The sequence below is a fragment of the Fragaria vesca genome, linkage group LG7, assembly GCF_000184155.1.
Source record: "Fragaria vesca subsp. vesca linkage group LG7, FraVesHawaii_1.0, whole genome shotgun sequence".
Taxonomy (NCBI): Eukaryota; Viridiplantae; Streptophyta; class Magnoliopsida; order Rosales; family Rosaceae; genus Fragaria; species Fragaria vesca.
The window spans coordinates 21,054,591-21,080,071 of NC_020497.1; the positions used below are offsets into that span (position 1 = coordinate 21,054,591).

Genomic DNA, 25,481 nt, shown 5'->3' on the forward strand with positions numbered 1-25,481 from the left:
AGAATGTTACATTGCTCTTGTCATACAAAACCAAAGCTGTTATGAGACTCGATAGAGGTCACAAACGATGCTTTTAATGGTTTGTCCTTCGGATTGATCATACACAATCCGGAAAAGCCGCGAATTGATCAAACACAATTCGGAAAAAGGCCTCGGATTGATCAAACACAATCTGGTGAAAGGTCGGGGTTGATCAAACACAACCCGGACAAAGAAACAAGAGTGATCCAACATACTCTTGACCCGCGAATAAAATTTCGGGATTTTTGGTACCTGCACACACAAAATCCCAAGCATAGAATGGAGATGGAGAAGGGAGGAAATGATTTTATCCTCCCCGAGTTATTGAACTTAGAAAAGTTTAAGGTTTCAAAACATACCTTTCTAAAGGCTGCCGAGAGGAGAAATAACGTTTCGCCTACTTATACTTCGAATTTGGGGCTAAAAATTTGACAGGAGGAGCAGCTCTGGATGGGGAAGCTTCTGTCAAAATTTCAGGTTGATCAGAGCAAGGGAAGGTGGTGAACCGGTGGTCGGTAGCGGCGGCGGTCTGGAATTTTCCGGCGGCCGGTTCGGAGACTTTCCGGCCGGTTCTCAGGGTGAGACCGGTGGCGTTGGATCCAGGGCGGAGAGAGCTTTCTGGGGATATAAAATTCCGGCGGAGGGCAGTCGGAATTTTGGTCGGAAATAGGGAAAAACAAGGCTGCCCGATGTTAGGGTTTTGGTTTTTAGGGTTTAGAAAAAAATGGTAGGCTATTGGCTCTAGGGTTAGAACAAAGTGCATGATAACGTGATGAAAGATAAAGTGTAGAGACAAAGAGATAGCAAGAGAATCATCATCTTATTCATTGATAGGAGCCCTTTATATAGGGAATTACACAATACCAATATGGTAAGGATATGAATACATAGATCTAGTCTAACTACATATCCTATTGGCATAAGGCCAAGGCACACATAGAGAATATCCTAGAACATTTCTTTTAAAAATTCCCAATAATCATCTTAAAAGAGTAGCTACACTAGGAGACTAGAAAAGATCATCAGATTTCTTAAGCCAGATTTCACGATGTGCAGATTCGTATGAATTACCGGCTCTTAATTATACCAGCGAAGGAAAGAAATTAAGCATAACTGATAGCGCTACAGGGCCAGATGGATTTAATGGTCACTTATTTGTTTCTTGTTGGGATATTGTGGGTGTAGAAGTGATCAAAGCGGTGCAATATTTTTTTACACATGGTCAGTTATCTGCTTCTTTTAATTCAGGGCTTATTATTCTTATTCCAAAGGTGGATCATGCCGATTCCATCGAGCAATTTCGTCCTATTACTCTTACCAACTTAGTTTTCAAGATTATTCTAAAGATTCTTGCACTTCGATTATCTTCAATTGCATCTCGTATTGTGTCTCCTCAGCAGCATGCTTTTGTTGTTGGCAGAAATATATCAGACTGTATCTTGGTGACTTCTGAGTGTTTCAATCTTTTGGACTCAAAATGTTATGGTGGAAATGTAGCAATTAAAACAGATATCACCAAGGCGTTTGATACACTCTCATGGGACTTTCTTTTACATGTTCTCCAAGCCTTCGGTTTTCATGAAAGTTTTGTGCAGGTCCGAGTTTTATTATTATCTGCCAGGCTTTCTTTGCTCATTAATGGTAGAACCTATGGTTATTTTTCTTGTGGGCAAGGTGTGAGGCAAGGTGACCCACTATCTCCTTTACTGTTCTGTTTGGCGGAGGAGGTTTTAAGCCGTGGTATTTCAATGCTTGTATCTTCTGGGCAGGTGAAACGTATCCACTCTCCTAGAGGTACTCTATCTCCTTCCTATGTATTGTTTGCAGGTGATGTTATTGTTTTCTGTAGGGGGAATCGTCAGAATCTATTGAGGGTAATGAGTTTTTTTTATGAATACGGTAGTGTTTCTGGCCAGATTATTAACAAGGACAAGTCCCAAGTTTTTATTGGGAAACATAACCGCCGACGTCACTCTATCTCTGATTGCTTGGGTATTCCTTTAGGTACTGCTCCGTTCATGTACTTGGGTGCCCCAATCTTTCATGGAAAGCCTCGTGTTGCCCATTTTCAAGCTATTGTTGACAAAGTCAGATTGAAGCTTTCAAGTTGGGTGGGTTCATTTTTGTCTATGGCTGGGCGTCTCCAACTTATAAAGTCTGTAATATATAGCATGTTTGTCTACACGTTTCAAGTGTATGAATGGCCAGTGTCCTTATTAAGAAAAGTTGAGAGATGGTGCCGAAACTTCCTTTGGTCTGGTGATATTGATAAACGTGGAATTCCTCTGGTCTCTTGGACGTCTTGTTGTGCGCCAATTGATGAAGGAGGTTTGGGGCTTAAGAAACTTGATGTGCTAAATAGCTCTCTTTTGCTCAAGCGTTGTTGGGAAATTTTTACCTCATCTTTTGAAGGTTGTTGCTTTATTCGAAATCGTTTTTCAAAGCGTCGTTCTTATGCTCCATCTTCTATATGGCCTGGAGTGCGCAAGTTTTGGGGGTTGGTGCAGAATAACACTCGGTGGTTGGTTGGTACAGGTGACAAAATCTCATTTTGGAGAGACAATTTTTTGGGCAGACCTCTCATTGAATTTTTTGGTAATCATGGTGCTCTGAATGATAATTCTTCTTTGGTCTCAGACTATATTGATAATGGTTCTTGGGTTTTGCCTCCTCTTTTACAACTCAATCTATCGGCAGTGTGCAATTTGATCTGTCAAGTTCCTATTTCCATAAATCCTTCAATGGAGGACAAATTGATTTGGCAAGCTTCTTCTACCGGTGAACTTACCGCTAAGCAGGCCTTTCTCTTTCTGCAACAAGCATCTCCTGTAGTGCCATGGGGTAAGCCTTTATGGTCTAAATTTATTTTGCCTCGTATGTCTTTGCATGCTTGGAAGGTTATGAGAGGTACAGTAATTTCATATCATCTTTTGCAACGTAGAGGAGTAGCATTGGTTTCACGGTGTGAATTTTGTGGTAATAGTACTGAATCTCTAGATCATATCTTTCTCCATTGTTCTTTTGCTGCATCAGTTTGGAATCACTTCATTTACATTTTTGAAATTGGACTTGTTCCAAACACAATTGCTGAGGTTTTTAGTTTGGGTTTAGCCATGGATAGAAGTCCTCAGCTTAAAGAACTTTGGTTAATATGTTTCACTTCTATTCTCTGGTATATCTGGCATGCAAGAAATCAGATCAGGTTTGACAGCAGGACATTTTCAGTTGCTGGGGTTTGTCGCCTAGTTTCAAGGCATATCCAAGCTTCTAGTAGATTAGCAACTGGTCACATGCATAACACAATTCATGATTTGTGTATCTTAAAAAGTTTTGGTGCCTGTTGTCGATCGAGGCGTATTCCTAGAATGGTTGAGGTCATTTGGCATCCCCCTTCCATTGGATGGATTAAGATAAATTCAGATGGTGCTTGGAAGCATGAAGAGGGTATTGGAGGTTTTGGCGCTGTTTTTCGCTATTATAAAGGTCAATTTGTTGGAGCTTTTGCTTCCCATATTGATATTCCTAGTTCCATTGCGGCAAAGGTAATGGTAGTGATCACAGCTATAGAGCTTGCTTGGGTTCGTGATTGGAAGCATGTTTGGTTGGAGGTAGATTTTTCTACTGTACTCGACTATATCCGTTCTCCTTCACTTGTGCCTTGGCAACTTCGAGTTAGGTGGTTGAATTGCCTATACAGGATCTCTACAATGACTTTTAAATCTTCTCACATTTTCAGAGAAGGAAATAGGGTAGCAGATGCTCTAGCTAATCATGGAACATCTATGTCTGAGGAGGTATGGTGGGATGTGCCTCCTTCATTTATCTTGTCCTATTATGAGCGGGATCTTTTGGGTATGCCAAATTTTAGGTTTCGGTAATTCATTTGTTTTCCTATATTGTTTTTCTCTCTTAGTATTAGACGTTTTTTATACTATATGGCTGGTATTGGCCTAGTCCTCTGGCTTATTGTATTTTTTTCTTATTTTTTCAATAAATTTTAGTAGGGGGACGATGTTTGTCTCTCTATGCTTACCAAAAAAAAAAAAAAGATCTCAGACTAAAAAGGACAAGTTCTTTAATTTCGAATCACTTTCGATTGTAAAAGACGATTAGAATCTTAATACATGTACTAATTAACTACAAAGACCAAGACGAGTGGATCATTAGGCCATCTCCAACCATTGTCCTAAAACCTATAATATGTTTAAGTTTCTCAATTTTACATCTCCAACCCAAATACAACTTGATGATGAGTAGCATTGTTATTGCCCTAGCAGCTAGAATTCCTCATTTCCTGCACACATGTACTCCGTTTTTGGTTGTTACTTATTTTTGCAATTTACATCTCACTTCATCACAAACAGAGAAGACAGTGAATAATGGATTATGTGAGGTTGGGGGAGTTTTGGCTCCCTCCCTTAGCATCAATTGGTCTCTTCTGTTCTGTTCTGCCATAGGGAGGATATGCCAGAACAATATGTTCAGTTCCTCGGTTTGCAATTTCCCACTATGTTTTTGTGAGGAGTTCGAGTGGAAGATTTGATTCTCAACATTGGTTATGATTCTGACAAGAAGACTCGCCATTTTCCTCCCGATCATTTCAATAAGTTTGTTTCCATAATGTCAACGAGCTGGAGGTTTTGATGATGCACAGTAGGACCTATTGTGCCGACACAACATCTCCACAAGGAATAGGAAGGATATTGTGCGTTATTGAGAGAGCAGCCCAGCTTGAGCTCTGTTAGTCTCTAACAAGCTTGCTAGGTTAACTTTGACTTGAAAAATGAGTTGCAGACAAATCTTTAATTCTCATTATCAAAAGTTTACTCTTGATTATGATTCCAGTCGTCAATTCAAGCTAGGCAATCTTGATATATATAACTTAAAACATAAGAGTATTTGAAGTTTTGAACGTCCACTGATAATGAATCTGTTAAACTCTGGTAACAACGTACAGTTTTCTTTTATACGTGTTGTATCGGCAACAGAATGATCCATATTCTGTCTGTTCTACAAGATGATGCTATTGATCATATGCAAGCACATATCCAATTTTAGAGGTAACTGCTAAGATGATACCGAACGAGTAACCAAAAAGATGAGCTGCCAGAAACACCAGTGACCACAGGAGTTTATATGGCTTTGGTTTTGATCACCTATCTTTTTCCTCAAAAAATGAGGACATACAGGTATACGTATAGTGCAACATTGTGTGCAATATCAAACATAGATATATGGTTTGAGAGGCTAAAGAAAATACGATAGATAATCAAACAAGGTAATACAGTGCATGTCACAACGCATATGTATGACATTAGATTGGTGTGCCATAATAACAAGTAGCTAGGCCATAATAATAAGTAGCTAGGGTAGATAGTTGAAACAAGAGTGTCATACACACAAAACATTACTTGGGACTTGCTGAGCCTGTGTCAGGAGTCATGACTAGAGTGTCTCAACTGAGACAAAAAGATCATTGTTCTTCTGGAACTCTATGGCCTGCGGAATAGTGTGTCAACTGAGACAAAAAGATCATTCTTCTTCTGGAACTCTATGGCCTGCGGAGTATCCTTGATTGAGCATTGGTCAGTCATGTGTTTTCCACCACAGTGAAAGCATAATATCTTACTTACATAAGTTTTTCCAGTCCCCCCAAGGAAGGCAGAAACCCATGCAAATCCCTCTGGTAAAGGTTTGTCAGGATCGTATAGTGGATCCTTGCCATCCCTTGGATCACGTTTGGCCGCACCTTTGCACCCATAAAAAAAGAGGAGGTTAAAATCAGAACCCCGAATGGGATAATCAAAGAAAAAGTCATGATAATGAAATTCATGTTTTATGAGTGTTACGATCCTAACCCAGAAATGCCATTGCAAGAAATGAAAAACGAGAAAGGAAAGGAAAACTAAAATTCAATATATTCTTCAATACCATTACAAGCATCCTAGATTGCCTTGTATAGTAGGAGAATAGGAACCCTAAAGACCCATGTAAGAGAGAACCCCGTTTCATTAACAAACTACTATTTCTAGGAGGCTCAAACCAACAAATAGCTCACCTAAACATTTAGATAATGAGCAGCAAATCATCAAATCAAAATGAGTTCATAAGTAGTCTTGGGGATCACTACGGAATCGATCGAGGACATAACTCATCCCTAACTCTGATAGTAAACACACACAAAACAGAAAGGCATGAAGAGAAATTCCAAAAACAGCTAAATAGTAAAATCAAGAGCATGCATACGTTCTGCATCGGCCAAGTCAGAGGCCACCAAAATCTTTTCAAACTTTTCTGCGAACGAGAGTTTTAGATCTTCGCGAGTCAAAAAGCGGGCGGCTAATTCAGAATCTGATAACTCCTCCATCCTGTTCCGCTTCGGCGATGAGGATTCGAGGCTGGGGATCATCTCCAACGGTGAGGGTCGTCATCGCTCGCTTCGATTAGGGTTTCGCGTCGCCTTCAATTTGGTTGTTGATTTCGATCTGAGGACGACTCGCTTTTTTACATTATATATAGAATCAGGATTTGGGCTTTGGGCCGGGTTTGTTCCGTCTTTCCTTTTCCTTCTTGCTTTTGGACAAGGTTTTCGTAACCACGTATCGTTAGCCAATAAGAAGAAGACAAGCGTCCTGTTGAAGAGCCACCACAGCATCAGGGTTGTTGGCTTCTACGACAGTATGGATTGGGTCTGAAATCACATTTGGGCTTGGGGCCGATTTCTTTCTTTTCGTTTCTTCCCCAGTAGGCCAATTTGAGATTGGATCCGCTAGTTTATCAATGTAGATATTGAGCAGGTATAAGTATTCATTATCAGTACAATGTACCGTCTATGAATAAAGAGATTTGGATCGTTTGTTAAGGAGGTGGCCATTATAATTTAGTTTAAGTAACATGGGTGTCTATAGAAACTTAACAGAACTACGATGTGACCGAAGTGTTATTTGAAATTTATTGTGGGAATAAGCATCGTGTTTTCCTCATTATTTCATGTGTGGGAAGCTGAAAATGCAGCATGTATCATGTACGATAATCCTTATGAGGATGATATATTTATGATTTTTGTAAGTCGTTTCTTGTTGACGATGGTTGAGTTATTAAAGAGGGATGTGATTCCTTCTGTCATTATTGGTCGTCGAAAACTGTGAAATATTGATGCCGACGACGTTGACTCATTCTTTTTTGAGTCGGTAAGTCCAGAAGGACTTGATTTCTCATTTGGGTGGGTGAGTATGCCTACGTTAGGACTTGAAATCTTAGATGAAATTTTATGTTATACGGAGAGATATAGCCCACTAAAGGCCCAATTCTCCTTAAATTGCCATGTCTTGAAATGTTGTCCTCTCTTCTTCTCACAGTCACTCGCTCTCTCACTCACCAAGTTCAACACTTGCAGGAGCTCAAAAACCCAGAAAGCTCCAATCTTTTCGAAAACCCAGAAAGCTCAAACCTTTCTCAAACAACCCAGAAAGACTCCATTTTTATAAGAAACCCAGATGAGCAACAAGACGTTGCTGCAGGAGGTTTGCGCCAAAAAGGGGTGGGCTGCACCCAAGTACTGTATCACCAAGCAAGGCCCTGATCACATTCCTCAGTTCTCCGCCACCGTTGTCGCCAATGACGTCAGCTTCGTCTCTCAGGGCTTCCTCGGCTCCAAGAAGGAAGCTGAGGCCTCTGCTGCCGGAATGGCGTTGCAAAAGCATCTTGGTTATCAAAGCCAACAGCCCATTAGCCCAAATGTCGAGTCTTTGTCTTCCCCAGGTAACAAGGTTTTACAAGTGTTTAAGCTTTTATTGATCAAGGAAGTTCTGTTGTGGAATTTTGACTGTTTGAATTTGTGATGCAGTGAAAGTTGGCTGTGTGAACAAAGTTGAGGGCAATCCCACATCGGTGAGTCTCAGTTTCCTCATAATTGGAGTTAAAGTTTCCGACTTTAAGAGTTTAAGTTGAGGGATTGTAAGACTAGCTTACAATATTGTTCATGATATGCTGTTGAATTAGAATATTACGATATAATGCACTTGAAAACTTTGAGAATTGGTATGCTTAGAAGCCTTGTTAGATAGAGCTCGAGGTTAATAAGATGTAGACTTGATTAATTGTTTCTGCTTTGCGTCCTGCAATGTACTGTTCTTTAATTGTTGAGTGTACAAGGATTCAGGATTGTGCAGTGTGTCTTGTTCATTTAGTAACTCCTCCTTATGAATTATATTTTGGTTGTTTACTTGGCTCATTTTTGTTAAGAGGCTTTGGGTTAAGGGTTTTGAAGATTAGCTTACATTATTGTTCATCATATGTCGTTAAATGGGAATATTACAATGAAATGTACTTGACTGATATGCTTAGAGTATGATTAAGCCTTGTTAGATAGAGCTTAAGGTTAATAAGATGTAGTGTTGATTAATTGTTGTTTGAATCAGGATTCATGGTTGTGCAGTGCTGTCTTGTTTGATTAGTAACTCCACATTTTACTAATGAACTTTTGGTGGTTTACTTATCTCGTTTTTGCACTACTGTGTCCTGCAATTTTGACTCTTAAATGTACTGTTTGTGACTTTAGAGTAGGAAAAAGCCTTGCTAGATAGAGCTTAATGTTAATAAGATGTTGTGTTGATGAATTGTTGTTTGTATAAGGATTCCCGGTGCTACTGTATTTGTAGAGCTTCAGGTTAACTTTTGGTGGTTTACTTATCTTGATTTTGTGCTACTGTGTCCTGCAATTTTGACTCTTAAATGTACTGTTTGTGACTTTTTGATGGGGGATAAAGTAGTTGTCTTTCTCTTGCAGAGTGATACTAATATCACACCGAAGAAGAAGGGTGCAGATGAAGTGGAGCAGTTGTTGGCTCAGGAACAGAAGGTATGCTTTGAGTTATTTGGTTTTACTTGGTGGTTATGGTTGGATGAAGTCGCGAGCCTCTGAAACATGTTGTTTTATGATTAACCAGCTATGGCAGAAAGAGAAGCTTGAGCTTGAGCTGAAGAACCTTGAATTGGCGATTGCAACTGATGTGAAGAGTAATGAGATTCAACAATTTGAGAAGAAACTGCAAGATATGGTAATCAGTACTCTGTTGATGTCAATGAATTCTGTATCTATTTGTGGGTGGGTAATCTAGTAGCTAGAATATGGTTGGCTGACATTCTCTTGGCCATTATGTATAATGTGAGCAACTGCTGTGCTTTTTCCTTTCAGAAAGAGATGGCAACAATGGAGCAGATGAAAACTAGGAGGGTGATATCATTGGTAGAAGAGAAAAAGGTTTGTTGTCAGTTATCTTTTTGAAATTATCAGATTTGGATGAACAAATCTCTTTGTTTGTTTGTTTTGGTAACTGATGAACGAATCGATGAATTCTTAAATTTGCTTATTGACTTGCAATTGCAGGGAGAAAATGAGAAACTCCATATGAAAGTGGCTGAACTGGAAAAGCAACTCCAGGCAGTGAGTGGGGATATGGAAGGGGGAAAGAAGATAATCGGTCTCTCCGACTCTTTCCGAAAGGAGCAAAGCTATAAAAATGAACTCGAGGAGACTCGTAAGGCGTTGATCAATGTATGTCAGTTTGTTCGTTCCATTTGGGTGGTTTGTCAAATATGTTATTGTTCTAATATTATCTCTAAAATGTTTCCTTAGCTATACTTGTAGTTTATATTGGATTAATTTACTGATATTGATAAGCCTTAAACATATTGAAGCCTCTTGGCCTGATTTGCTGATTTGCTAATCTTAATATGCTCTGAATTGATGCCTTAAACATATTGGAATCTACGGTTCTACAAACTGCTGGGACTGTTGCTCTTGACATTTTTACCTACCAATTTGGATCTTTGAAATGTAATTGTTATAATAATACCTCTAAAATGTTTCTTTAGCTATACTTGTAGTTTATACTGGATTTGTTTACTGATTTTGATAAGCCTCAAACATACTGGATTAATTTACTGGCACCGTTACCTACCACTTAGGATCTCTAATATGTGATTGCTTTAATGTTATCTCTAAAATGTTTCCCTAGCTATACTTGTAGTTCATACTGGATTAATTTACTGATATTGATAAGCCTTAAACATATTGGAGCCTCTTGGCCAGATCTGTTGATTTGCTAATCTTAATATGCTCTGAATTAGTTCGGAAGTTTGGGAGAATTGTAGTGGAATTATAGTGTGCCGTCTGTATTTTGAGCAATACAGTGGAAAACCCAAGAATGTTTGAGTGATTTTTTCAGTGTTGTGCGTCTTAAGGAGCATAATGTTGCTATCGTTCTTGTGTTATCTTTGTTATTTGCAGGTATTACGTGATGGTTCAAAAGAGAATATTGGGGTTAAAAGATTGGGAGATCTTGAATGGGAATAATAGTCTTACTAATTTATTGATAGATAGAGTCACCCGAATGATTTAGAACATCTATCAAAACTATAATCTATTCTAATAAGAAAACGAATAGGTCAAGACATATAACAGAAGGACAGAAAAGTAATTTTCTTAAACATTATGTAGTTAAAAACATGTTTTAACCATAAATTACCCAAATGTAGTGGAGCTAATCACTCGATGTAAATTACCATGTACCCTCTTTTGGTTTTAAACTTTGGCCCAGTTTGGGACAGCTGTGCTGTGAGAAGAATTGCTTCTGGAATTGCTGTAAGAAGAATTGCTTCTGGAATTGCTGTGAGAGGAATTAGTTGAGATGTTTGATAAACTGTTTTTAAAAGGGCAAAATAGGATTTAGGAAAAATTCATTTAATCTTTTTATGTTTCTGAGATTGATTCTCGCAAAAGCACCTCTTACCCTGTTTCTCTAAAACCCGTTTTTAAGAGAATCTATTCCTCTAAAATCAGTTCTACGGGTGGTTACCAAACACTCAAGTTGTCCCAAAATCACTTTTGACCCTAAAAGCAGTTTCAAAATCGTTCCCAAACTGGCATTTTAATGTGAAGTAAGTTTATAGAGATTGTACAAAAAAATTGAAAAGAAAAAATAAAATAAAATAAAAATAAAGGCGGAAACCAGGTAAACTCGCCTTCGCGCACAACTCACTCACCAATGCAAACTTCGATGTGACCACCGCCTCATCTTCCCCTCCCTTTCAATTCCCCGATTTAATGGCCCTCCGATTCTACCCCTCCCCTTCGCTAGATCTTCAAGCGGCGGCGATGTGACGAGGCGGGCCTTGACGGATCTGAAGAGGTGGAGCGGATGATGCCGCCGGCGAGCGAGGAGTGGATGATTCCGTCGACGAGACGCAGAGGATGGAGAGGGAGACTCGGCGGATCGCGCCGCCGCGAGAGGAAAAGCTGGGTTTCGATAATAGTAGCAGTCATGGGTCGTGAATTAGGCATGTGGTCATACGGATTTTGGATGACAGCGAACCTTGAAATTTGGTTATTCATGTCCTGCTCATGGTGATTGATTACTAGGAAATTTTCGGTCTTTTTTTTATCCAATAACCAAGAAGCATTGATGGAAACAAAAGCACTGTATGTTGCTCAAATTAGTTACTCATTTCCTTTTCAGGGAGAAAAGCATTGCTGGTTTCAATTCCTCTGGATTGTCTTTATTGATGTTAGTTCTTTATTTGATGTTGTCAATTTTGAGCTTGATATCTGTATTTTTTGTTTTTCTATTTTGTGTTTCACCTCTTAGCATGTTGCTTTTGCTGTTTGAGCACTAGCTTTTTGATGTTACTCTTAACGATAGTAACGTTTCTGTTTGTTTCACTAATTGACAGATACTAGTAACATGTTGGTTGGAAGGTCAACTAAGGCATTGTCAGGAGGAGCCAGGATTGAGTACATTTTCCAGGAGACAGGAGACAGCCTTTACTATCATGTTTGATTTAGGCAAATTCTGCGAAGAGTCAAATCGGCAAATTCTGCTTTTGATTGTAATAGTTCTGGTGTCTTTATAGAACCATTTGTTCAGATTAAGACTAACAGTGTTCAAAAGTGTTCTTGTTCGCTCATTGATGGCTTAGATGCTTGGATTCTGGATCAGATATCTCTGTGTTTGTTGATCTACTGTTGCAGAAGGTTATTCTGAGGTAACATTTGAGACTAGTAATACACATATTTGAGATTTGGTATCTGGTGCTTTCTTTTGTTGACATCGAAGCATATGTCCTGCTAATTCCTTGAAATTCGATTATGGGGTTTAGCATTTATTTCCTTGAAACTTGGATTTCAGTACAAGATTTCTTGTGGTTGTGGGTAGTTTTTAGTACTATTTCCTTGTGTATCCTTCTCATCTTGAAACGTAACAACCCATTCCTAGTAATGTGCTCCATTATTTTATCGGTTACATGAATTGATTTAGTTGTTGTCATCTTCATTTCTGTTAAAGGAATAATGATCCCAGCTCTTAAGTAAAGTTCTATGTTTAAGTCTGGGACTGCTGAAGTTTATTTTTCTACTAATTATGTCTGTGCTTTATCTTAGTTGATTGGTTTTGACAACAATTGTTTTTATGCGTTTAAATTGTGCATGTAGATTGAGCCATATATATTCATAAGCGTTTTCTGAAGTCAAAACACATGCATGAAGGTGAAGCTATGTTTACGTTGTGTGGGGAGTTCTAGCATTAAAGAGCATGTCTAACCATTTTCAATAATAAGTGTTAGGTTGTGTGGCTTGGTTAATCATGTTTCTTTGGTGCTTGATCATAGTTAGAGGTGATAATTGATCCAGTTGTCATGCTGTTGGTGTTGTTTTGCTGTTGCGGATAGAGCTATGACATACTTTCAAACCATGGTCCATTATGTTGTTGTTGTTTATTGCTTAGCAAAGTACTTCAGTATTGCTTTTGTTATTGTTCATTGATATGAGGAGTTAACAGAAACAGAATTCTCTCATCATCATGCTCTCAGACTAAACTTAAAACGTTCAAACTAAACTATAGGAGGATGAAGTCTGCCCAGTCTTGTGTCATGCTCGCAGATTAAACTTGAAACATTCAGAACTAAAGTATAGGATGATGGAGTTGTTGTGTTTTGGCTCGTTGATATGATTTGGAAGTTAGGATTCAGTAAGCAAATCCAAATCCAGAAAGGAAAGAGGTTTTTTCTATAAGTTCTAGGAAAGTAATCTTTCAAGATCTGTTAGGATTTTGTCGACTAGGTTTAGGAGTCCTAAAACCTTATTGTATCAGCAGCCCCTATTCACTAGAAATAGGAGCTGCAGGGGGTTAAGATTGAGAGCACAGAAAACCGAGAGCTAAGGGTGATAGAGAGATCTATCAGGGAGTTGGGGATTAGCATAGGGATTTCAATAAGTACTTGTAATCAGGTTGTTATTCTCCATAGTGCTAGTGATCTCTCAAGAGAGATCACATAAGTGGACATAGGCCAGGGTTTTGGCTGAACCACTATAAAATTGTGTGTGCTGTGTTTCTATCTTCAAGTTCATCTATCTACTTTGCTTAAGTCGTAAAGTACCAGAAAAGATCCTAGGGCGCTAACCACAATAGGAGTCTGCCCTGTTCCGTGTTGAAGGGATAGGCGTTAGGCTTCTGTCGTTTTTGGGCACATCACAAGTAGATCAGGCTAGCAAGCTCCGCCCAGTCATTTATGTTAAGAATACGTTGTCTTGTATGAATCTTTGGGGTGCTAGTTTCATAGTCATGGTAGTAGTACTACATTTAAGTAATTATTAATACATGTATTTGAAGAAAATACAATGTCTTATTTCCATCAATTTATATAGGTTCAATTTTCCTTTGGTATATAGTTATATCACTATTTTCATTTATTGATACATATATTTTGGCTATTTATGCTGCTTATATATTTCAAGTTGTACTTATTGCAGGTTCTGTTCAAAATTTCAGTTAAAAGTCTAAATAGGTTGCATGTATGCTTATAGTCAAAAGACAAACACCCATTGTATGTATGCTTATAAAAACTGACTCTGACTTCTAGTCTCTATATGTTACTTATTTTTGTTCAATGGTCACACTGTACGCATAAGTAAATCATAAAAACAGGGAGAAGGATTATATGTGTTTTGGTACTGTATTTGTTTTTATTATTAAAACCGTTCTCTTTTGGACTTGAAATTGATCCACTCTTCTAAAATCTGCATCCAATGGTTCTTGTTCTCATTGTTTTGTCACCACTGTATGAATTCTTTTATTTTTGAGTTAATCAGGAAAGGTTAAAAAATAAGAAACAGCGGGAGTAAATTTTTTTGCTTGTCTTCACCTTGTTGAAAGCTTTTCGTTTGCCTGATGGAAAATGAATTTTGGACACCTTGTTAGTGCGAGAATAAGAGAATTTTGAACATAAGAACTTTAAAGTCCTTGTATTTTTGAAGTAACAGGAATCCTTATGGTCAGTGGGAGTAATGTCTGGTGAACTATGATTTTTGGTCTTGCTGCATGTTTTACTAAATTCATTTTGAAAGCCCAGATTCAATTTGGTTCACGCAGAATTGTGCTTATTCAGGAATACTTTTTAGTAAATATATATAGTATGGTTTACCTGTTGGTATAGTGTGTGTACATGCTGGTTAGCTGACTGATTCTTTCGTAACTGCATTTTCAAATAGATTTAGTTTTTCATGGAATTTAAGTTGAATTTGCAGTAAGATTGGTTGTTTTCTACTAGATTAAGTCATGCTTGCAAATGATTATTTTTGCGTATAATGGTATTAAGTTTTAATACAATGTTTTAAGTATTATAGCATGAAGATTTGTGAGGTCACTTTGTGTTTTTCTGTTTGACTTGGCTGCAAAAGACTAGGTTTCAGTAACAAGAGAACATAATGTGGTTTGCCTGCTGGTCTGATCAGACGAATAGTTAAAATGACAAATATACTGACGGTTTTTGCATATGATGTTGGAAGGAGATTGACTCATCTCGATCTGGACATTGAGATTAAGGATGTAACGAGACTCCTGTGATAGATTGGTGATCTGTGGCCTAGTTGAGTTGGAGATTCATGTAATTGGACAAAAAAAAGAACTAGACAATGACCTTTTTTCAGAAGAAAATAGATAGTGACCTTGACTAATAAATTGTGACGGCGGTTGTTTTCTGAAGAAGAAATGAAAGAGGGAATTAGACATGGAGGTGTCACGGTGTTCAGGTCGAAGGGATCAAGGGAATCAGATTATTAAACATGGCTTTATATTTCGTTCTTTAGAAATAGTGGAATAGACATTTCCCTCAGTGATGAAGTTAGAATGCCTGAATATGCACACAGTGGAAAGTTCTACGGTACATCTTCCTGCATCTTAGAGTACACTGCTTCTTAAACTGAAACTATATTCACATTAGCTACACCTAGGAGTACAGCCTATAGAGTCTACCATGCTAATTGTTCTCATCCAGTGTTCTGTGTTACCCAACTCAGTAACTCAGTAAAGCTGAAGGCTCCCTCTCATCCTAAATATAACGAAAGAGCGAGCGCTATCAGAGAGGACATGGCAATCCAATCTTGACGACTGGGTTTCTCCCATTAGTTCATTGTATCATTTCTCTCCTCGTTCAGTTGATAAATATGTAATCCGGGCAGCTTAATCTGAATTTAAAAGCAAAGGTAGAAGAGAAAATGGACCTGGTCTAATATATCTGATACCTTCTCTTGATTATCAGTGTAACATATGCTTCACAAACCGGTGTATGGTAAAATTTCTCTGTTCAACTTTCCAATTTTTCATTCAGTTTTTTTTATCTCTGGCCATTGATACTAATTAACCAATGAGTCCCAAAAGCAATTTCCTCAGGAAACAGTGTGATAATGGAAAAATTGTCATCATAACAAATGAAGGTTCTAGTTATTAGGTGAACTACGCATCTGTCATTGCTTTGTTTGTTCAAATGGTAATATGATGATATAAAGACAGCCAAAACATAAGGATTTATGACTTTGTCATGTAGACATGTACGTATATACTTGACCTTCAGTGTTTTGTTGTACCATAATATCACACGAAATTAGAGAGGTCTCAACTTCGATGACTAGTGTTGGGTAGATAAAAAATAAAAAAAAAATAAAAAAAACAACCACTTATGAGTCAAAGGGAAGCTCATCAGAAACGTTGGGATTCAGTAAGCTGCTCAGCTATGCCGACGGATGGGATTGGATTATGATGGTATTGGGGACTTTGGGTTCTGTTGTCCATGGTATGGCTTTTCCAGTTGGATATCTACTGCTTGGCAGAGCACTCAATGCCTTTGGGAGCAATATTAACGACACAGCTGCCATAGTTAAAGCACTGAACAAGGTAAACTTTTCGGAGAACTAGTCGTTTTTGAGAAAGTATAAATTGCTTGTGAGAGGGGTTAACTCATTAGTTTGTACATTTTTTTGTGTTTGTTCAGGTTATTCCCTTTGTGTGGTACATGGCCTTCGCCACATTTCCGGCTGGAATACTTGGTACGTTTCCTTAACCACTCTGCAAATTCTTTGAAAATCACATACTTGTGACTTTCCTAATCATCCATGGTGTTTTGGATTTTGCAGAAGTTGGATGCTGGATGTATTCAAGTGAAAGACAAGTGGCACGTCTAAGACTGGCATATCTAAGAGCAGTGCTCAGCCAGGAGGTTGGGGCTTTCGATACAGACTTAACCAGTGGAAAAGTGATCACCGGAATTAGTAACCACACGAGTATCATACACGATGCAATCGGAGAGAAGGTATCTACTGTATAGATGTATATACCTGCTGTCTACCAGTCATTCTTGCTTTAGTTACTTACAAGTTTCTCATGATGAACTTACAGTTGGGTCATTTTCTTTCAAGTTTGGCAACTTTCTTTTCGGGAATTTTGATTGCTGCAATATGCTGTTGGGAAGTTGCACTGCTTACCTTGTTGGTTGTTCCTTTGATTCTTGTAATCGGAGCCACTTACACTAAGAAAATGAACGCCATTTCGGCTGCTAGGATGGTTTACCTGTCGGAAACTACCTCTATGGTAGAACAGGTAAAGTCCATGTTCATTTCCAACAATAGTATCAATATATACTCGTATCTATTCTATATATCTCACTAACTGATCATATTCCTGCATTCCAGACCATATGTCAGATCAAGACAGTATACGCATTCGTTGGAGAAAACTCGGCGATCAAATCTTTCTCAAACTGCATGGCCAAACAGTATTTGCTAAGCAAAGGAGAGGCTCTAATCAAGGGAGTTGGAACAGGAATGCTTCAAACTGTGACCTTCATTTCTTGGGCTATCATCATTTGGGTTGGTGCTGTTGTAGTCACTGCCAAGAGGGCAAGCGGTGGGGATATTATAGCTGCTGTCATGAGCATTCTCTTTGAAGCCATGTAAGCAACATAATATATAGTTCCACTCTTGTGGTAAAAGATCAGAAAGTTCTACATAAGTTCAAGCCATTTACTTGTATGAATTTCAGTTCACTCACTTATGCTGCGCCGGACATGCAAGTCTTCAATCAGGCAAAGGCTGCAGGAACTGAAGTTTTCAAGGTGATCAATAGAAAGCCAGCTATAAGTTATGATTCACCCGGGAAGGAACTTGATAAGATTTACGGCAACATTGACATACGCGATGTTTACTTTTCCTACCCTTCCCGGCCTGACAGAGCCATCCTTCAAGGCTTTTCATTATCAATTCCAGCAGGAAAAACGGTAGTCTTTGTAGGTAGCAGTGGCTGTGGAAAGAGTACTATCATCTCACTAGTTGCAAGATTCTATGATCCTGCAAAAGGTTTGTACATACCTCCTTAATCTTCAACTTGACACAAATGGGCAAGTTTCTTCTCCTATTTGCCTTAAACTTTCATCTTCAGGGGAGATTCTGATTGACAACCACAACATCAAGGATCTTGACTTGAAATTCCTGAGGAAAAACATAGGAGCTGTTTCGCAAGAACCATCACTGTTTGCAGGCACCATTGCAGACAATATGAAAGTTGGTAAGATGGATGCGGAAGATGTAGAGATCCAGAAAATGCACACACTTTCATATCCCAACTTCCAAATCAGTACTCCACAGAGGTCAGCTACTCAACTCATCCACTAGCCAAGGCGGAGTAACCTGCAATCTGTTAATACGTGTTTTATGACTCTTGATTTGTAACACCTCGTCTGAAATGCGGTACAGGTAGGACAAAGGGGAGTACAGTTATCTGGAGGACAGAAGCAGAGAATCGCCATAGCAAGAGCCATTCTCAAGAATCCTCCTATTCTTCTGCTTGAAAAAGGCAACAAGTGCTCTTGACTCGGAATCTGAGAAGATGGTTCAAGAAGCTCTTGACAAGGCTATGCAGGGAAGGACAGTTATCTTGATTGCACATAGACTATCAACTATAGTTAATGCAGATATGATTGCGGTTGTAGAGAATGGACAAGTTACAGAATCAGGAACTCACCGGAGCTTACTTGAAAGCAGTAAATTTTACAACAACTTATTTAGCATGCAAAATCTCAACCCAGTTCATAAATAAGGTTAATTCACACTTAGTCTCCATTGCATGTAACTATACATGTAGAGCCATAGATATCTAACCAGAATTCATTTGCATACTGAATGACTAACAGAGAAGATGGTCCCTCTGAAAAATCTGAAAGCATCCACCAAAAGTGTTCACCTGAACAGATAAGACAAGCCAAAGAGCCCCACAGCGACCGATATCCTAATGAGCCTCCCAAGCAAGAAGAAGAGGCAATAAGAAAAAGAGCCATATTCTTCAGAATCTGGTTTGGCTTGAAAAAGAGAGAACTTGTAAAGATTTGACTCTTGGTTCTTTTGCAGCAGCTTTCTCTGGTATATCAAAGCCTGTCTTTGGGTATTACATCATAACAATAGGAGTAGCATACTACCACAAGCATGCTGAGAGAGAAGTCTCAAAATATTCAATCACATTTGCTCTAATTGGATTCATTTCATTGTTCTCTCACACCTTGCAACACTACTTGTTCGGAATGGTTGGAGAGAAGGCCATGACAAACCTGAGACGCGCTCTCTATTCAGGTTCATTTCTATATACAGTGCAACTGTTTCATCACCTCATGTATCCATTTCAGTAATGCAACGTTTCTTCTTCCTGAAGGTATTACTAAACATTAGCATTGAAATCTTGCAGGTGTGCTACGCAATGAAATCGGATGGTATGAGAAACCTGAGAATGGCATTGGACAGCTCACCTCAAGGATCATCAATGATACTTCAATGGTCAAAGTGGTAATTGCTGACCGGATGTCTGTCATTGTCCAGTGCATTTCCTCCATACTGATTGCAACCGTTGTGAGCATGTATGTCAACTGGAGAATGGGGTTGGTAGCTTGGGCTGTGATGCCTTGCCACTTCATTGGTGGTCTCATTCAAGCCAAGTCTGCAAAGGGTTTTGCAGGAGACTCAGCTGCTGCACATAATGAACTTGTTTCTGTTGCTTCTGAGTCTGCACAAAACATAAGAACCGTTGCATCGTTTTGCCATGAAGATCATATACTCAAAAAAGCCGAAATATCTCTGGAAACCCCCAAGAAAAGGAGCATGAGACAAAGTATTAAGTTTGGCATAATTCAGGGAGTTTCTCTTTGCTTATGGAACATTGCACATGCTGTGGCGTTGTGGTACACAACAGTTTTAGTTCACAAGAATCAATCGAGCTTCAAAAATGGCATAAGATCATACCAGATTTTCTCTCTCACAGTACCTTCAATCACAGAATTGTGGACATTGATTCCGACTGTCATTTCTGCCATCAACGTGCTTACCTGCATTCGAGACCCCTTGACCGCAAAACTGAGATAGATCCATCTACACCAGAAACTTCAAATCAGGAGAGAATCAAAGGGAACATTGAATTTCAAAATGTTGAGTTTAATTACCCTTTGAGACCAGAAGTAACTATCCTGAACAACTTCAGTGTACAAATTAAAGCTGGAACAAAGGTGGCTCTTGTCAGTCGAAGCGGAGCTGGTAAATCTTCAGTTCTCGCCCTTCTGCTAAGATTTTATGATCCCTTGAAAGGAAAGATACTCATTGATGGAAAGGAGATAAGGGAATACAACTTGAGATGGCTGAGAACACAAATAGGGTTTGTGCAACAAGAGCCTCTACTTTTCAGCTCCTCAATCAGAGACAATATCTGCTATGGAAACGAAAGTGCTTCTGAAACTGAGATTGTGGAGGTATCAAGGGAAGCAAACATTGATGAGTTCATAAGTAACTTGCCTGATGGATATCGAACAGTTGTTGGGGACAAGGGATGCCAACTTTCAGGAGGACAAAAGCAAGGAATAGCCATAGCTAGAACACTGCTAAAGAGGCCAGCAATCTTGCTTCTGGATGAAGCAACAAGTGCCCTTGATGCTGAATCTGAGAAATCTGTGGTGAGTGCATTGGAAGCAATAAATTTAAAAAAGAATGGGGGCCTGCTGTCAAGAACGACGCAGTTCACTGTTGCACATAGGCTCTCCACAGTCATAAACTCGGATAAAATTGTTGTCATGGATAAAGGTGAGATTGTGGAGATAGGTTCCCACTCAACCCTAATAACAGCATCTGAGGGAGCATCTGAGGGAGTTTATTCAAGATTATATCATATACAGAGCATGACAGAAGAGTAAGATATCACATCTGTAATCTTTGAAACGTGCAAAACAGCAAGAAAACTTAATATAAGAGCTTATATATGTCTTTAAGAGCTACAAGTAACTTAATTTCATTGCATTGCTTGGAAAAGAAAGATGGGATGTAATACACTTGGACGAACACTAGGAGTCATTTGCCTTGAGCTGTTCCCTTGATACAGATGTATTGCCTTTTCTTTTCAAAGTTTGCTGCTTTTTATAGAGAACTCATCCATATACCAGATGTTAGATGATGCCATTTCGGCTCTAACACTAGTAGACATGCATTGTTGGCAACATCACAAGGAGCGTAATTCACTTATGTCCTGCAACTCATCATTTTCAATATCTTAAGATGGATCGCTCATTTTTCGTATGATTGTGTTATAGCTCATTTTTATGGACGGACAAGCACAGCTAACAAGGAATGTAATTTATCAAACATAGACAGATTGGCGGCTACAGAAAATATGTTAGTTTCAAACAGTCGATCAGAAAGACAAATCATTAAACAAGACGGTAATACGATGCGTTAGATGGAGCAGTTGACAATAACACAAGATAACATATAATGCCAGACTTGGTAGATCCTCATAAGATAACAGACAAACATCATTGCAATTATTTATTAGTATCTATTAAAATTCCTCTTGATCGAACTCATCATCATCACTCACCAGTACTACCCTGGACCTTTTTCTTGGGGCAGTCGGCAGGCCAGTGATCTAGAAAGCCGCCACAGTGATCACAACACATCTTAACAATATAATCTTTTTGATCACTAAAAGGATCGAAAGAAGCCCACTCATGTCCCTTTGGTAAAGGATCGTCAGGACCGTATTCTGGTTCAGGGAAAGAATCCCACTCCCAAGGAAAATCACCCTCTTCAGCAGCAAGTTCTGAACGTCACCCACAACAAACAACAAGGTTAAAACATAGAGGAAAAGTTGATGATCCTAATAACGAAATCAGATGCATTGTTAACTTGAAATAAATTACCAACATGAAAAAAGATACATACTTTGGAGAGAAACATTGTAAGACTTGGCCATCCGGTCGTCTTCAGAGAGCTTTAGATCCTCGCGAGTAAGATGCACGCTGTCTAACCAATCATCTGGTATTTCGTTTATTACGGATTCTGGTAAGTGGTCTAATAATCTTGTGGTATCTCATCGGTGACAATCATCTCCGATTTCTCGTCTGTCATGGCTGCCTTCGTTTAGGTTCGATTTGATTGTTATTTCGATGGTGCATGGATTCGCGTTTAGATATATATATAGATCACGATTTGGGGTTTGGGCCGGGTATTTTCTTCTTTTCCTTCTGTTAGATAAGGCGTCGTTTGTAACCAAAAAATAGAAAGATAAGGCTTTGGAGGGAAAGAAGACTTAGAACAGTGAACTTTCATTCTTCAGAAATCCAAATTTTCTTTTACTATGCATTTAATACGATAGCATAGCAACTGAGAAGTCATAATGTTGAACAGGGTCCTCTAGAGTTCAAGAAAAACACTATCTACAGTCTTGAGCAACTCCAGTTCATCTCCACTTGCAATGCCAGAATCAATATAACACAACTGAAGCAAAATCAATGCATCAGGCCTGATTCTAAATAGCAATATAACCAAAGCAACTGTTATGTCTCATTAGCCGTTACCTGGTACTGTGGCTTTCTCAGTGTGTGAACCCCTCTTTTTATAAACTTCTGCCATCCTCTCTTTTCCCTCAGTGATCTTTCCAGCTCTGCTGTCCTCTGTAATCATGTTGCAGACAAGTCAAAAGTGATTAAGATGTTTAGTGATCAGATTTAAAACATACAAGCTAACCGTAAGATGCCACATAGATTTCATAGGAATAGAAGATTACGTGACCAGGGTCCAAAATTAAGAGAGTATGTTGTTGCATCCCGTTATGTTGATTTTTGACTTGAATCCCAACAATGGTTCTCGAATGCCCATCATGTTGAAAGTACAAGGGTCTGCTCAAAGAACTCTATGAATTAGGACACAACATAAAACATGTTCATCAAACAATAAATCACAGGGATAGAGAAACTCACGTTTTGTTACTAATTATCACTCGGTGATTTCCGTTTCTGCTAACGTTGCCATCATTAAAGTAATTCCAGATCCAATCCATGAGAACCTGATGACCCTTGCTTTTCCTTGAAAACTTATTTTCCGAATTATAATCACATTTCCTACCCCAAGAGTCACCTCCTTTCTGGCTAGTAGAACAACTTGATTTTTCACAGCAACTCGAACTCGCTTGGTTAATATCATGACTCCTTCCGGGAAGATATCTATCCATTGGTCCACGAACCTGAATTGCTTTCCTCTTTCCACCATTATGTATTCTCTTGACCTCATCCCCAAGACTTGAACCAGGAAGAGAAAGATAATATGGTTCAAGTTCTTTGGGACCAAAATCCACTATCCTTGCTCGCAGCCCAAAAGAACGGAAAAGGGCAGCACATTCAGTTGTTCCAATCCATCTTCTCAAGCCATAAATTTTGTTATTAAAGTGATCAGACCCAGCTACATCAAATCCCTTTCCCCAAGCTATCTCAAGCCATCTTTGGAGTGATGGGATATCAGGAACAAATCCTGCACCACCAAACAAAACATCTCGAGTCTCTTGCCTTTGCATAAGCAAATGGGAGCTCAGCATTTGGATATTACGCCACCCACAACCCCAGCCAGAATCTTCGGATCGAATGCTCTGAATATGATCAGTATAACCACACAAAATAGTAGTCGTATTTCTAGGTTCCAACTCCAAACACCCTCTCAGCAAAGCCGTCACACCACCTTCAATCTCATAGAAAGTAGTTCTAGTCTGTAAAGCAACCAGACTGGAGATACCCTCCTCCATGCCACATTGCCCATCAGATCTCACAAATGGCAAGTCTCTAATTGTTTGATTATTCTGCATATATATACATATGAAACTACAAAGTTACTGGACTAAACTTCAAATTCCTTTATCAAAGAAGAACATAACACAAACATGTAACTTCTTACACCCAAAACATCAAATACAATCATTCTAACAACCAAACCATAGTTGCACATTGACATATGACACTTCAATCTTTCAACACATAAATTCCAATAATCACTGCAAGCATAGAACCACATCACTCTAATCCTAAGCTAAGGAAAACAGCAATACATACAAGAAATACTAAAAAAGAAAGCAAAACTAACAAGTAACATGGATGGCGGTGAAGAAGGAGCTAAAGCAAGCTGGTGGGCAAACTCCAAGTCCATAGCCAGTTGTTCATCTTCAGCCTCAAAGTGACTATTCGCATGCCTGCAATCCAATTTCACATAATCACCAACACAAAACCCCTAAAGTCTTAAACTTTATATCCAAAAACTTCTGATTCCTAGAAACAGCCAAAAAGGTTTGAACTTTCTTGCAGCTTAATGTAATTACCGTTCGAGTTGTGATGATGGAATTGTGAGACTACAGAATGGGCAACACGAAGAATAATCATCCATGGAACTGATTTGATCAGTACCCAATTGCCCAAATCATTCAAAATGGCGAGTAGAGGAAGATGATGAATCGAGGCTCGCTCTCGTAATTTGAATTGTGTTTATTTACTGGAGAGTGTTCCTCTTTCGTTTCGGATCAAGACAAAACCCGGATTCGATATAGTGGGTCATAATGATTGGGCTTATGGGCTTATCGTTGGGCTTATTGATAGATTTCCCTTAAAAGATACGGGCAGAATTAGGCAATTAGCCCAAGACGTAGCAAAATGCGAATTATATGTCATGGAAAAAAAAAAAAAAAGTGATTTTTGCCAAAACCAGTGAGGTTACGAAGGTCCAAACTCCAAAGTCATGGTACCCTGTTCGTGAATTTTCTCCAATTTCTAGTTTTTTGGTAAAAAAATCTTGTTTTGCACACGTTTTCTTGGATATAAATGTATGTTCTTATTTTTCTACAAAAATTTTCTCATATTTAGATCATGATTTACGGGAACTTTAAGAACTGAAAAATCTCGAGCCGATTGGTTCATAAGAATCACTCCAGCTTCAAGAATGGCATAAGATCGACCATACCAGATTTTCTCTCTCACAGTACCTTCGATCACAGAATTGTGGACATTGATTCCCACTGTCATTTCTGCCATCAATGTGCTTACTCCAGCATTCGAGACACTTGAGCGCAAAACTGAAATAGATCCATCTACACCAGAAACTTCAAACCAGGAGAGAATCAAAGGGAAATGTTGAGTTTAATTACCCTTTGAGACCAGAAGTAACTATCCTGTACAACTTCAATGTACAAATTAAAGCCGGAACAAAGGTGGCTCTTGTCGGTCCAAGTGGAGCTGGTAAATCTTCAGTTCCGGCCCTTCTGCTAAGATTTTATGATCCTTAAAAGGAAGGATACTCATTGATGAAAAGGAGATAAAAGAATACAATTTGAGATGGCTGAGAACACAAACAGAGTTGGTGCAACAAGGACCTCTACTTTTCAGCTCCTCAATCACTCAATCAGAGACAGTATCTGCTATGGAAACGAAAGTGCTTCTGAAACTGAGATTATGAAGGTATCAAGGGAAGCAAACATTGATGAGTTCATAAGTAACTTGCCTGATGCATATCAAATAGTTTTTGGGGACAAGGGATGCCAACTTTCAGGAGGACAATGGCAAAGAATAGCCATAGCTAGAACACGGCTAAAGAGGCCAGCAATGAAGCAACAAGTGCCCTTGATGCTGAATCTGAGAAATCTGTGGTGAGTGCATTGGAGGCAATAAATTTGAAAAAGAATGGGGGGCCTGCTGTCAAAAACGACACAGATCACTGTTGCACATAGGCTCTCTACAGTAATAAACTCGGATAAAAATTGTTGTCATGGATAAAGGTGAGATTGTGGAGATAGGTT

General features: G+C 38.9%; 4 protein-coding genes, 1 non-coding gene and 1 pseudogene across 9 annotated transcripts; 4 read left to right on the forward strand and 2 right to left on the reverse strand.

Moving 5' to 3' along the window:
* Positions 1-1,155: 1,155 nt before the first annotated feature.
* LOC101307646 (putative ribonuclease H protein At1g65750-like) lies at positions 1,156-3,899 on the forward strand. Its single transcript, XM_004309062.1, has 2 exons — positions 1,156-1,167; positions 1,293-3,899. The coding sequence occupies exons 1-2, from the start codon at positions 1,156-1,158 to the stop codon at positions 3,897-3,899; spliced, it is 2,619 nt and encodes an 872-aa protein (XP_004309110.1).
* Positions 3,900-5,280: 1,381 nt separating this feature from the next.
* LOC101299134 lies at positions 5,281-6,508 on the reverse strand. 2 transcript variants are annotated; one of them, XR_185304.1, is made up of 3 exons: positions 6,268-6,506; positions 6,080-6,184; positions 5,281-5,770 (listed from the first exon to the last, which is right to left on the reverse strand). XR_185304.1 is itself a non-coding variant. In XM_004307897.1 (2 exons), the coding sequence occupies exons 1-2, from the start codon at positions 6,428-6,430 to the stop codon at positions 5,514-5,516; spliced, it is 420 nt and encodes a 139-aa protein (XP_004307945.1). In that variant the 5' UTR covers positions 6,431-6,508; the 3' UTR covers positions 5,281-5,513. The 2 variants fall into 2 exon arrangements, 1 of the variants encoding a protein (XP_004307945.1); XM_004307897.1 differs by lacking the exon at positions 6,080-6,184 and having other exon boundaries at positions 6,268-6,508.
* Positions 6,509-7,465: 957 nt separating this feature from the next.
* Positions 7,466-10,378, forward strand: LOC101307946. Its single transcript, XM_004309063.1, has 7 exons — positions 7,466-7,782; positions 7,868-7,911; positions 8,810-8,881; positions 8,970-9,080; positions 9,218-9,283; positions 9,410-9,577; positions 10,313-10,378. The coding sequence occupies exons 1-7, from the start codon at positions 7,518-7,520 to the stop codon at positions 10,376-10,378; spliced, it is 792 nt and encodes a 263-aa protein (XP_004309111.1). The 5' UTR covers positions 7,466-7,517.
* A 603-nt stretch (positions 10,379-10,981) lies between these two features.
* LOC101299530 lies at positions 10,982-12,112 on the forward strand. 3 transcript variants are annotated; one of them, XR_185306.1, is made up of 3 exons: positions 10,982-11,428; positions 11,541-11,588; positions 11,755-12,112. It is a non-coding gene; the product is annotated as an uncharacterized LOC101299530 (transcript). The 3 variants fall into 3 exon arrangements; XR_185305.1 differs by having other exon boundaries at positions 10,982-11,588; XR_185307.1 differs by lacking the exon at positions 11,541-11,588 and having other exon boundaries at positions 10,982-11,503; positions 11,755-12,100.
* A 2,710-nt stretch (positions 12,113-14,822) lies between these two features.
* Positions 14,823-20,571, forward strand: LOC101308239 (annotated as a pseudogene). The gene is made up of 12 exons (XR_185373.1): positions 14,823-14,917; positions 15,164-15,237; positions 16,057-16,247; positions 16,345-16,399; positions 16,487-16,662; positions 16,749-16,949; positions 17,042-17,301; positions 17,391-17,704; positions 17,787-17,994; positions 18,101-18,439; positions 18,532-18,970; positions 19,083-20,571. The product of XR_185373.1 is annotated as an ABC transporter B family member 19-like (transcript).
* Positions 20,572-22,066: 1,495 nt separating this feature from the next.
* LOC101308528 lies at positions 22,067-24,079 on the reverse strand. Its single transcript, XM_004309064.1, has 6 exons — positions 24,015-24,079; positions 23,783-23,888; positions 22,633-23,501; positions 22,440-22,551; positions 22,231-22,326; positions 22,067-22,150 (listed from the first exon to the last, which is right to left on the reverse strand). The coding sequence occupies exons 1-6, from the start codon at positions 24,077-24,079 to the stop codon at positions 22,067-22,069; spliced, it is 1,332 nt and encodes a 443-aa protein (XP_004309112.1).
* Positions 24,080-25,481: the final 1,402 nt, after the last annotated feature.